The 12,410-nt window shown below is 38.4% G+C and overlaps 1 protein-coding gene across 2 annotated transcripts in view; it reads right to left on the bottom strand.

Annotated features, from left to right (window-relative positions):
* col5a1 (procollagen, type V, alpha 1) overlaps positions 1-12,410 on the bottom strand; it is a 125,784-nt gene that overhangs the window by 54,648 nt on the left and 58,726 nt on the right. For both annotated transcript variants that reach the window (XM_066712992.1, XM_066712990.1), the window contains exons 5-9: positions 6,118-6,249; positions 2,912-3,034; positions 2,237-2,554; positions 852-1,526; positions 373-429 (exon numbers count right to left, since the gene is read on the bottom strand). In XM_066712992.1, the coding sequence (XP_066569089.1) occupies positions 373-429; positions 852-1,526; positions 2,237-2,554; positions 2,912-3,034; positions 6,118-6,249 (1,305 nt within the window). The remainder of the gene's footprint in view (positions 1-372; positions 430-851; positions 1,527-2,236; positions 2,555-2,911; positions 3,035-6,117; positions 6,250-12,410) is intronic.

Genomic DNA, 12,410 nt, shown 5'->3' with positions numbered 1-12,410 from the left:
AGGCAAAGCTCTCTACCTCTGGCCTATGCATAAATTAGTCACCTATTAAATGCATGGCAAATATTTCCAAATTCTGTACCAAGACTTTAAGATTTGATCAACAAGCCTTAAAGACTTAAACTTTAGGGTTATATTCAAATTCAATACTCAAAATGTTCTTATTAGGCTTATAACTATGGTAGTTATTATACATATTTACATATAAATAAAAAAATATATAAAAAAACTGAATTACATGACGCAGTACATCAATAATTCTGCCACCCAGAGTAGGTTCTGTGTCACCACAGCAGAAACAGTAATTGTAATTTGTATGGGGGCCTAATTATATATAATATAGTACAGAGTCAATCATAGATTTGTGGTACTTACAGGTTCAATGATGGCAGGCTCTCCTTTCTGTCCCTTCTCCCCCCTTGATCCACCAACCTTCAAAACACATATAATAAACCATTATCAGTCTTGGTTAAGTTTATTTCATTTATTTGTACATTACAAGTTCTAGAGAATGCCATCCTTGGAAAAAATAAAAGGCCAAACATGCAGAAGTTCTTCAAATTAAAAGCGAAAAAAATAACCTTCCCTAATTAATTACATTACTCTCATGGGTAGATGCATCTCCTCAGTAGCGCCACAGCACCATGTCAAACTGTCAAACAGCCCTATCTGTTTTTCTAAAGACAGCCATTGGAAATACCACAATATTTTGAGTGAATGTTTTTCCAATTACATTTCTAAAGCAAAAGTGGGATCACCCACTGCCTGATACACCAGCACAAATGTGTGTGGTTCAAGTATGAAGCACAGTTTACAGAAAAGAGCCTTTCTAAATCAGGAAAGAGGATATGTACCGGGCCGTAATCTTCATCAGTCACAGCAGGGAGCCCCTTAACGTTTTCTTGACTACCCACTTCGTAATCAAGAACATCAGGGTACGGTTCATAATGATCATAATTCCCCAATTCCTTTTCGTAGTCTTTGATGATTTCTTCGGTGAAATCTTCGTTCTCGTCAATGTACTCTTCTTCACCAGTCACTCGATCCCTAGAGCCTTTTTGGCTATGGCCCCCTTGGCCACCCCCTACCACACGGGAGCTCCCACCGCCTTGACTGCCCCCCGAGCTGTGTGAGCTTCCGCCTCCTGCTCCTCCGGCTCCTCCGGCCCCTCCGGCTCCTCCAGCTCCTCCAACTCCTCCAGCCACGCCTCCAGCTCCGGCTCCTCCAGCTCCGGCTCCGGCTCCGGCTCCTCCAGCTCCGGCTCCTCCAGCTCCGGCTCCGGCTCCGGCTCCTCCAGCTCCGCCTCCTTGTCCGTGAAAACTGCCCCCGCCCAGGGAGAACCCTCCACCTTGACTTCCTCCTTCAGAGCCTTCACTCCCTCCATGGACGATCTCTCCTCCTTGGTTATTTCTGCCCCCCTCCCCATAGACCCCGTAGTCCCCTCCTTCCCCATATCCCTCCCCATAGCCCTCCCCATAGCCTTCGCCATAGCCTTCGCCATAGCCTCCTCCAGTCGATGAAGTCCCAGGCTGCATGGGTGAACACAACACATCATAGGGTTAGAAATACAACAGCTGGAACAAATCCCCCAAAGCCAAGGGGAATGGCACCTAAAATGTATTAATCACATTTTATTGCAAAGTGGGAGCTTCTCCAAATGATCAAGCCTTGCAGCTGAGATAATTCTGCCACTTTCCCACAGATAGGAAGAAGGTGCATTCGCATTGGGTAAGCATCATAATATTGTCAATGTAGTAAATCTTTACAGGCACAGAATGGGCCCGTGCGAGTTGACTGGATATGAACCAGCTGGGTGTGAAGCAGTTAGAATCAAGTTAGCTCATACTGATTCGCCATGTTTAAACACACCAGGACACTTTAAACAGGGACGTGAGCCATCATGTTTCATTCCTGTCTCTATTTATATACAGTCACATCCACTACTAAGAACACAGCAATTAAAATGCACCATTTGACAGCCTTTCCAATAGACAACAAATGCTTACTGTACATCAGCACATGGATCTTTTCAGTCCAGTCAACACGACTTTCACACATGGAAAGCATGTTCAGCAAATGTTCTTTTTAGTTTTTTTTGGGTGCTTGCTTTAAGTGTTCCACATATGCTTTTTATTTGACATTTGGAAGTTGTAATGAGAGTAGACCTGATAATTTTCCAGCTCTGTTTATGAAGCAGAGACAAAAGTAACAGTAAGGAACAGAAAGGACATCTACTCACCCGCGTGCCATTACGAATCACAGTGACAATCGGCTCGCGGTCAAGATTTTCTATGAGGTCCTTTCCAGTACCGAGTCCAAAGGTTGTTATTCCTGTTCCCACATTGGAATCATCAGTAACACTTGATCCATGATGCTCAGTGCCACTCACAATAACTGTAGACGTGGAATCTGTCACTTTGGTTGTTTCATCATAATAGTTGTCGTATGTCTGATCATATTCAGCATCATATTCCTCTACCGTTGGCTTCTCCTCCTCTGGCTCCACAGTAACTTTAGTTTCTAGCACCTCCACCTCTGGGGCTTTGTTAGAAACCTCCTGACAATGAAACAGACAAAATGGAAACATAATGAAAAAATGAAGATCGCTGGATCTACAGCTTTGGAGAATGTAGAAGTCAGGAAGAATGAAAGGAAGATAAGCTATCATGAAGGAAAGGTCCAATAGAGCTGGGGTTCTCTAATAACGCTAGTGTAACAATCATCATAGCTAGCTGTGCTGAAATCCTGCAAGGTATGTACTGTACTAGTAAATGGGACGCCCTGTACTGGAGTATAATGTTTTGAATATATTTTAAAAACCTCAAACATATTTTTGAGATTATAGTTTTACAAACTGAATTTTTAAGTACAACTTTTCTTCCTGTTAAAAAGTTATTCATTACAAGTTCCAGACCTCTTCTATTTCTGTCACTGATCCTGCCACCTCATCAGGGGCTGGGGACGGCTGGGATTGTTTCCCATCAGTTTCCATGTCTTCATAATATGGGTATTCATAGTAATAGCTGTCCTCAGGGTTCTGAAAGACATACACAAAAACACTATTAATGACCTCGTATACAGACAAACACCAACATGAAGCAAAACGATGCAAAACGATCTATTCCATTTGCAAGGTTTAACAGGTTTACTTTATTTATAAATCTGATGATCTGAGCTATCTTCCAAAGGTTAACATGGCTTATACCAGTGATTCTTAAACATAGTCAGTAAATATAAATCAGTATTATCAATAACCACTTAAACCTTTTTAAGTCTCAATGCCATGCATGACATTTAAAATAATGTTTAAATCTAAATCTACCAGAGAATCACAGCCTGACCATAGCCCAAACCTAAATATAATCCTAATTTGAACCTTAAACTTAATTTTAATATACAATTGTACATAAAGAGCATATAAAACCCGGTAATCCTTCATCTGTAGCCCTAATAAACATTACTGCAATCTGGAGCCTTCATTTAATCTACTCCAAACATTAAAACAGGTTCTGCATGCACTGCATTTTTCCTCCCTCCACAGTAGTGTAGAGCAGTTTAAAACTGGCCCACCTCAAATTCTACTGTACTCGAATGTTCAAAGTCAAGGAGGGTTGGATGGTCTACCATCTAAGTAAATCAACAGTTTACTTACTGTTACTGAGTGCATAACATATATTACTATACATCCGTTCCTCAGTCTACATGAATAAACAAAAGAAAATATATGCTCGATGTCAGCTGATTATGCAAATATTAAGCTCTTTATAGTAACTTTACACCTGTATGACAATATCATAGTATGATGCAATGATTTTCTATTCATAAATAATGTATAAGAATGAACTTCCCATGTAGAACCTAAATGATTATATATGTAAAATTGGCATTGTCCCTGAAAGAGCTGTAAAACTGTAGATGCACAAAAATAAAATAAAAATCAATAGATAGAATAGATGTGCAACCTGTACTGGTTCAGACAAGTTTGTTCTTCAGCTGCTACAAAAAAAGGATTAGATACATCTAGTACAAAGTGTGCTAACATTCAAGATGGTAATGGAAAATGTAATAGGTCTCTCACCACATGTCAGCTGTGAATATCTGAGGGCTAGGTTCTTGTCAAACTTTGTTTTCAGTGAAGGCAGTATGAATTAATTAGGCTTAATACTGTCTACAATCATACTGCTGTGAAGCCATTTCTGGCATGGTACAGTAAGGTACAAGCTTAAACAGGTATTAGATTCATTCCTGCATATTTTCATTTTAACTTAGGATACAATGAATCAGCACTATTTATTTGTAGGGAATTTATTCTCCTTCTTTGGTGAGCTTCCAGATGTAGTGATTTGCATTTCATAAACTGTATTTCAGCAAACACTGGAAAAAAGTATTGTAATGTCTAGGGCCCTGTGTTTTCTGCATCCCTGTAGTCTGTATAGTAATTTAATTCACAACTAAAATTTCAACAAATTGTGCTTTGTCTAGAAAAGTAAAAATGAATTAAGATATCTGACAGTGTATCTGCAGATGTAAAAGATCCGTATATTTTGCACATTTCGTTTTCCTCCAAGGACTATCTCTGAACTGAAAGTAAGTTAATTGCTGATACAATTCATTTTCACGCTGAATTACTCATCGGTGACGCGGCATTGTGAAATCTTTAACCGCGTATGAAGATCATTTTTATAATGTAACTGGATTGGTCTCTGTTAATGCCAGATACATAATCAAGGCATACAATGACATTCTTCGAATTGCCAAACTCAATACATTTGGCTTGTAATAATAGCCTTCAATAGCCTTTGCCAGCAATATCTGGACAAATCATTTTCTGAAAGCAGACAAGCTGGCTGCAAATATTAAAAAAAATATTTAAAGACCACTTTACACAAGCAATCCAATGTATTGGATGCCACTTATGCCATCCATGAAGGACTTGGTATTTTGCTGTTGAACATCATTCCAAATTCATCTCTATATCCACAGGCTTTTGTGGAATATGAAATGCACTTTTCACCAAATACTGTAGTGTTAAAGGACCTCCAGAAATTGCTCACAGAAGTGCAAAGTTTAAAATGAGTTGCGTTAAAGCTGAATAATTATTTCCCAATTTAACATGAAAGGCTACAAGATATTTGTCAGTTGTTACCAATTCTGCAGATGCTAAAATAAGTGTTTCTTCTTATGCCAAGTGTTTACAGAACAACGTCAATCTCTGACAAAAGTCGGGGTTAACCAACTGATGATGCTTAAATCGAACAGGAAAATGTAATGCATGGCACATTTTCTTTCATGAAACTGTAAGTGAGAATGAATGTGCTGCTTGCGAACAGCCTTGCATTATTCATTGTAATATGTTACAGCACTGATGTTATGAATTCAGTGTGTTATGTAAACTGTTGCAGGATTATTATTATTTTAATTTTTAACTCTTATGCCAACAAAATGGGTGTTCCTACTAGTAAATTAAAGCATTTATATTATTTATTTACAGATTCTAACAAATACAATTAAATAAGTCATATTAGATGCATGTCCCTTTAAATAAATGCCCGTAGCTGCTGTTACTATTGCAGACTACATGGCCACCTTGAATGGGGATGATTAAAATGCAGCCTTAGAAAACATGTTGCATAAAACGCAGGGCCATAGTAAGGTCTCAGCTGGCATTACCACAATGCATCAGGCATTGCTTGTACCGTGGATGATTAATGCAAGGCATGCCAAGCTAGAATTAAAATTAATTTAATTTTAAGTTTTGTGCATATGGCATTGTTAGTTCTGCATATTTATGTTACATTGCACTTCCTTTGAGAAATGAATATAGGTCAACTAAACTAAATACCTTGCCAATGCCCATTGTTATAAGTCAAATGTGCTGCTTTGGAATGACATCATAAGACTTGGAATCTAGTTTGATAATCTGTGTATTCATCACCATTAAACTTCTCCAAGTTTGGTATTTGAAATCCTCTATTGAATCAAATGGCTGCTGAAGTCACTAGCATGGGCTAGAGTGAGTAGTCACTCTTTCCTCTGATTTTGGCCATCTGCTCAGTACTAGTCTAAAAGTTATTGCTTCTCTGCGAATGTTATTCACAAAGTTGATTTCCCACTACTTACATATTCATCAGGGTTAGGATCCTGCGACTGCGGGGCGTCTGGAACAGGTACTTCACAGTCCGGGCTGTAGTGCTCGCAGTAATCGTATGCTGCTCTGTGGTCTGGAACGATCAATAGCTGCTGGATATCTCCCTGGAAACAGAAGACAAACATGAACATAAAACATCAGCTCAGCGATTTAACAGCAAAATGAAAACAGAGTGTTCAGTTATGAGCTGAAAAGTGCCTTTCCACTACAGTGGAAAAGCTGACATCCTAAAATAAAAAAATAACTATATTTTATATAACTATATAACCATATACAAGCACATACTTTTACAAAAACGCAAACATTTTTGGACCAGTCACTAATTTTTACATCAATGTGAAGAAAGGAATATAGTATGGAAAAGGTCTGACAGTAATTTGAATGTATATATTATATAACATTAAAACAAACATCTAGAAGTAGTTACAGTTACAGAACCATCACCTTGAGCTCCAGAAGGAAATATAAACACATTTTTCAGAGTGCTGATTGATGTGAACTAGGGTACATTACTCAGTGGTGGAGATTACCAGTAAAACCAATTTGTTTTGCACTACAGAAGGCCAGATAGCGTGTAAATACTCTGTGGTGAACCATATACAGAAAAGCCACCCCTAATCCAAGGCATGCATTCCATAATACTGAGCAACATTAAGAGTAAACAACAGCCTCCGAGGGGATGGCCTGTGAAGTCCTCTCCCTGACCCACTTCTTAACCCCTTCCCTCCGAGAGTTTAAAGAGAATCGATGTTCCATTTGCATCCAGAAAGCAATATCTGAGAATATAATCTGGAGTAAAACAGTACGGTTCAGTTCTTCCAAAAGCTCAAATTCCCAATTCAGCCCTCACCCCCCCCAAAAACAATTCCTTGACAAAACTTGTCCTGAACTCACATTTAGCAGTTGAGTTGTTAATGAGACTTAATTATTAGAAAATATTCAATGACTAAGGGGCGCCTGTTGAGCTACAAAGTATATACATACAAGTAATGTATATCATGGGGAAAAGGATGTTAATCTATTTTGCCTTTGCTAAATGCAAGTTTCGCAGATGTAGTTATATGAAGTTATAGACATATATATATATATATATATATACACTCACCTAAAGGATTATTAGGAACACCATACTAATACTGTGTTTGACCCCCTTTCGCCTTCAGAACTGCCTTAATTCTACATGGCATTGATTCAACAAGGTGCTGAAAGCATTCTTTAGAAATGTTGGCCCATATTGATAGGATAGCATCTTGCAGTTGATGGAGATTTGTGGGATGCACATCCAGGGCACGAAGCTCCCGTTCCACCACATCCCAAAGATGCTCTATTGGGTTGAGATCTGGTGACTGTGGGGGCCAGTTTAGTACAGTGAACTCATTGTCATGTTCAAGAAACCAATTTGAAATGATTCGACCTTTGTGACATGGTGCATTATTCTGCTGGAAGTAGCCATCAGAGGATGGGTACATGGTGGTCATAAAGGGATGGACATGGTCAGAAACTATGCTCAGGTAGGCCGTGGCATTTAAACGATGCCCAATTGGCACTAAGGGGCCTAAAGTGTGCCAAGAAAACATCCCCCACACCATTACACCACCACCACCAGCCTGCACAGTGGTAACAAGGCATGATGGATCCATGTTCTCATTCTGTTTACGCCAAATTCTGACTCTACCATCTGAATGTCTCAACAGAAATCGAGACTCATCAGACCAGGCAACATTTTTCCAGTCTTCAACTGTCCAATTTTGGGGAGCTTGTGCAAATTGTAGCCTCTTTTTCCTATTCGTAGTGGAGATGAGTGGTACCCGGTGGGGTCTTCTGCTGTTGTAGCCCATCCGCCTCAAGGTTGTACGTGTTGTGGCTTCACAAATGCTTTGCTGCATACCTTGGTTGTAACGAGTGGTTATTTCAGTCAAAGTTGCTCTTCTATCAGCTTGAATCAGTCGGCCCATTCTCCTCTGACCTCTAGCGTCAACAAGGCATTTTCGCCCACAGGACTGCCGCATACTGGATGTTTTTCCCTTTTCACACCATTCTTTGTAAACCCTAGAAATGGTTGTGCGTGAAAATCCCAGTAACTGAGCAGATTGTGAAATACTCAGACCGGCCCGTCTGGCACCAACAACCATGCCACGCTCAAAATTGCTTAAATCGCCTTTCTTTCCCATTCAGACATTCAGTTTGGAGTTCAGGAGATTGTCTTGACCAGGACCACACCCCTAAATGCATTGAAGCAACTGCCATGTGATTGGTTGGTTAGATAATTGCATTAATGAGAAATTGAACAGGTGTTCCTAATAATCCTTTAGGTGAGTGTATATATATATATATATATATATATATATATATATATATATATATATATATTTATATATATATATGTACATTATCAATGTTATTATAAGAACATTTTCCTGTTAACCAGTGGATTTTGTATAAACCCATTTAAGTAATATTAGACCACATCATTGCAATACAGTTGACATGAACTCCCCCAATACCAGTTTTAAATAAAACTGTTAGGTCTAAAACATGGCTATCATGGATGGAACACAGAGACTCATGTTGTCAAAAATGTGAAATACTCTCTGAGTCACAACGGTTTTCCTCCCACAGTGAAATTAAGAAAATAAATTACTGTTGTCTGCTGGAGGTATTTCAACATTTCAGATTGTGCTTTATTAAATTCTACTGCCAAAGGCTATTATATATTTATTTGAATATTAAATATCTGCAGCATTAAAACAGCATTAGACTGAAAAATTTAAGATGATACATTATACGATTTAAATTGGATTATGACAAATTTACACTGAGAGATGAAGCAATTCACTATACAAAGAAATGCTTTATGAATGCAAAAATAGAGATATTGCATAAATGAGAAGCTATGGTTTAACAAGAGTAAGAGTAACTTTTAGTATGATTTCTTGAAAACAGAGTGATTTAGTTTCACAGCAGTTTGCACATTATGTCTCTCTTCTCTCAAACTGTGAAGAGCACAAAAATAAATAAACACTACCTAGATTCCCCACAGTTATGGATTGGTTATGGTTGTTTTTCTAAAAACAGACAGCCAATCAGTCAAATATGCAAGCACAAATTCTTCTATTCAGACCTCACTTCCCTCTCTGTCTAAAATAGTTTCCCAGTCAGTGTCTATATTCTGAACTGTGATACCACATTGCACTGTTAAATGGATAGACTTGATGCCAAAGACAATTGTATTACATAAGTAGTTTAACAACAGCCTGAACCCCAACTTTGGCCAACACCAAAATTTGAAGCTACAGCCATACAAATCTGAGTTAAGGCAGGAGAAAAGCAAGACCAACCTACGTTTACTCTGGACATTTTGTACAAAACTACTACCAAACATGTTTTCTAAACAACCTAAATATAGATGAATTCTACTATACATGTTATATTATCGTGATGAAAGGACAGATTGACACAACACGCAATTGTAATACATCACTGGGTTACCTATCCCAGGGTGGGCAGGCAGAAAGGGTTGGTGTGCTGCACAATATTTTACATTGTAGATGAGACATAAAAAAACTGGGAAAAACTAGCCTAAGGCACACTATCCACCATGAGGAATGAGAGAAGATAAGTGCACAGAAACCTGGAAGCCATTCGAAATTTTACACTCTCATAGGTGAATGAATACCTTAGAAATCGACTTCAGAGTATGTTTCTAGGCTTCCCTTCAAACAGCCACGTGTGATAGACCCAAGTATAATTAATGGTGAGTAAGTGTGGAGTAGTAAGCCTGCCACATGTCTGCATGCATTGAAAGCCAAAGTGTGGCAGCCTCAACTATCGTTCAAAGCAAAATTAACTGCAAATAAAACCAGCCTGTTTGATGCCAAGTAAGCATGCATCTTTTATGCCTCACAACTGCCTTGGTTTTGCAATAGACAGCCAAAGTAAATTACTAGCACATGCGTTGGTATTTGATTGAACGTATGTCCAAAAACATAAAGCATGTCTTCTTATTCAACTGAAAAGGTATGGGAACATGACAAGATCAGCCTCTGAGATGGGTCCCTCCCTTTATTCCAGAGTTCATCAGACAGGTTTCTCCAAAATATTAATAATGTCAAAAAGGTCTGCCGCATTGAATATATACAGATAGCATTTGCTCTGTCTCAATAAGTATATAATATTCCTCCACAATGCTTAAATCTTCAAGTAGAACATGTGTTCACTTGAATTGCGGGTTCCACTTTGTTCTCCAACAAAAATAAACACTTAAAGTGAATTATCTTGAGATTATTCAGTCAATCACTCGTGTGTCAACTGAAAAATATATTGTTTTCCAGAGAGTCAGGTAGCACTTTTCTAAATGGCCTTAGCAACCAACTCTGGGCATTAGTTTGATGTAAAAGGTAGCTCACAGTAATGCTGAGATTCTCAACTATGGTAGGGCCAAATTGTCATAGTCAGAGGGTACATTTTCAGCTCTTATATTCACCTTCTGTTGAAGCACTGATATGCAGTTGAGGAGGGGAGAGTAGTGCAGAAAAATAATGCAGGGCTTGGCTTGGCCATTTGCCCATTTGTGTGTTTCTGTTAATCAACCAGAGTGATCTGCCTTTCACTTGTCAATAGGGCCATGAGGAAAAAATAATGCTTCAAATCTACCCCCTATTGTCACGGCTTGTTTTCTAATAGAACTGGCTCCCATGGCGGGTGTGTGCAGCTTGTTAATTTTCATAACATTTAATGCAGCAGTTGCCAACTTACCACCTCAAAGAGAGTAAGGGAAATACTAAACATGTTGTGTATTGTTTAAACTAAGCCACTTCCAGAAAGAGAGGAATATTATCCAGGCCTCCCTAGTAGATTGCTAAATGTATAAAGCATTTCCCATTTAAAGCTTACAGCAAGGCCACCTCTTAGAGCCCAAAAACTGTACATCATCAGGGGAATACAATCTGGTGTAGCTATTGTTTCTAAAGAATAGATATTTTAGAATTGGTGTATATTTTCTGACAACAATGTCAGGGTTAAAACATAGGACATTTAATAGGCTTTTCTTTACAACAAAGGAAACTGTTTGTTTTCACAGGAACTTTATGCCAGTTCTGCCTGAATGTGTCCTAGGAATAAGCATTTACCTTAATTTACAGTTGGGCTAACACAACTTTTATGAAAACAGCAAAGTGATACTCCAGAATTTTTAATTAAAAATGCAGAATTTAAAAACACACATTATAACATTCCTACAAAACAAAACCATATGGTATTCTCTTTATCTTAAACATTCAGAAAACACAAAGAATAGCTCTTTTTTTAAATACTGTCTGTGATTCAGATTAAAGCCATATAATTTGGAAGCCTTAATTAAAGATTACATTTCTAAGCAGTGTACATCTTAGAATCAGACAGTAATGTTTATAATTCCAAATATCACGTCTCACTTCAAAGCCCTACTTTCAGCTCATCTCCAAACAAACATAACTTTTGTTCTGTTCTCGTTAAGCAATGAATGGTTTGCATCATCAGGCTTTTTCTGTCACGATGCAGAATTGTTTGAATATGAATTGTAATGAAAGGGTATTGACAAAATATATGGTTCTTAGCATCCCTTGAAACATTTGGAAGTAAATGCAAGTTCCATTTAGGTACCATGAATCAGCTAAGTTCTGACAAAGTAGATCTATAATTATGGTTTGACATGGGATCGACTGGGTGTTTTCTGAAAAATCTCTTAGAACCGTAAAGTACGACAACGCATATCCATCACACGTTGACTGGGATATAGGCCGAAATGTGAAAAATGTGGCTGCGCTAACATCTATAGAAAACTACATTTACACATACATGAATAGATAGCTGGACGAAAACAGTGCATCAGCACAAACAGCTTTCAACACAGGAAAAGTCTTTACTTTAAAATCAAGCAGGTGTAAAACATGAAAACAAGGTCAATTAAGAATGTACACTGCTATGGAATTAGAAATACAGTACAAACCTTCCCTCCCACCTTTCCTGCTTTTTTCGACTAAAGATTTTTAGTCTAGTAACATATTTTATTTCTCGTCTCAATCCAAAAATATTGCCAATGTCTCAAGAGTGTGCAAGTGGATATGTGCGTCAAAGTTCACAAACCAGCCACGCTCACTGTACCGCTGTCCTGAAGTCCCTCATAGCAACCAGGCCCATCTGTGCCATGTCTCACCATGGCAATGAGATCTTGGTATGGTACAGACAAGACTGCCACTGAAACCAGTGAAAACTGCAATGACAGGCT

Source organism: Amia ocellicauda, chromosome 9 (assembly GCF_036373705.1).
Source record: "Amia ocellicauda isolate fAmiCal2 chromosome 9, fAmiCal2.hap1, whole genome shotgun sequence".
NCBI lineage: Eukaryota > Metazoa > Chordata > Actinopteri > Amiiformes > Amiidae > Amia > Amia ocellicauda.
This window is presented reverse-complemented; position numbering and strand designations above follow the sequence as displayed.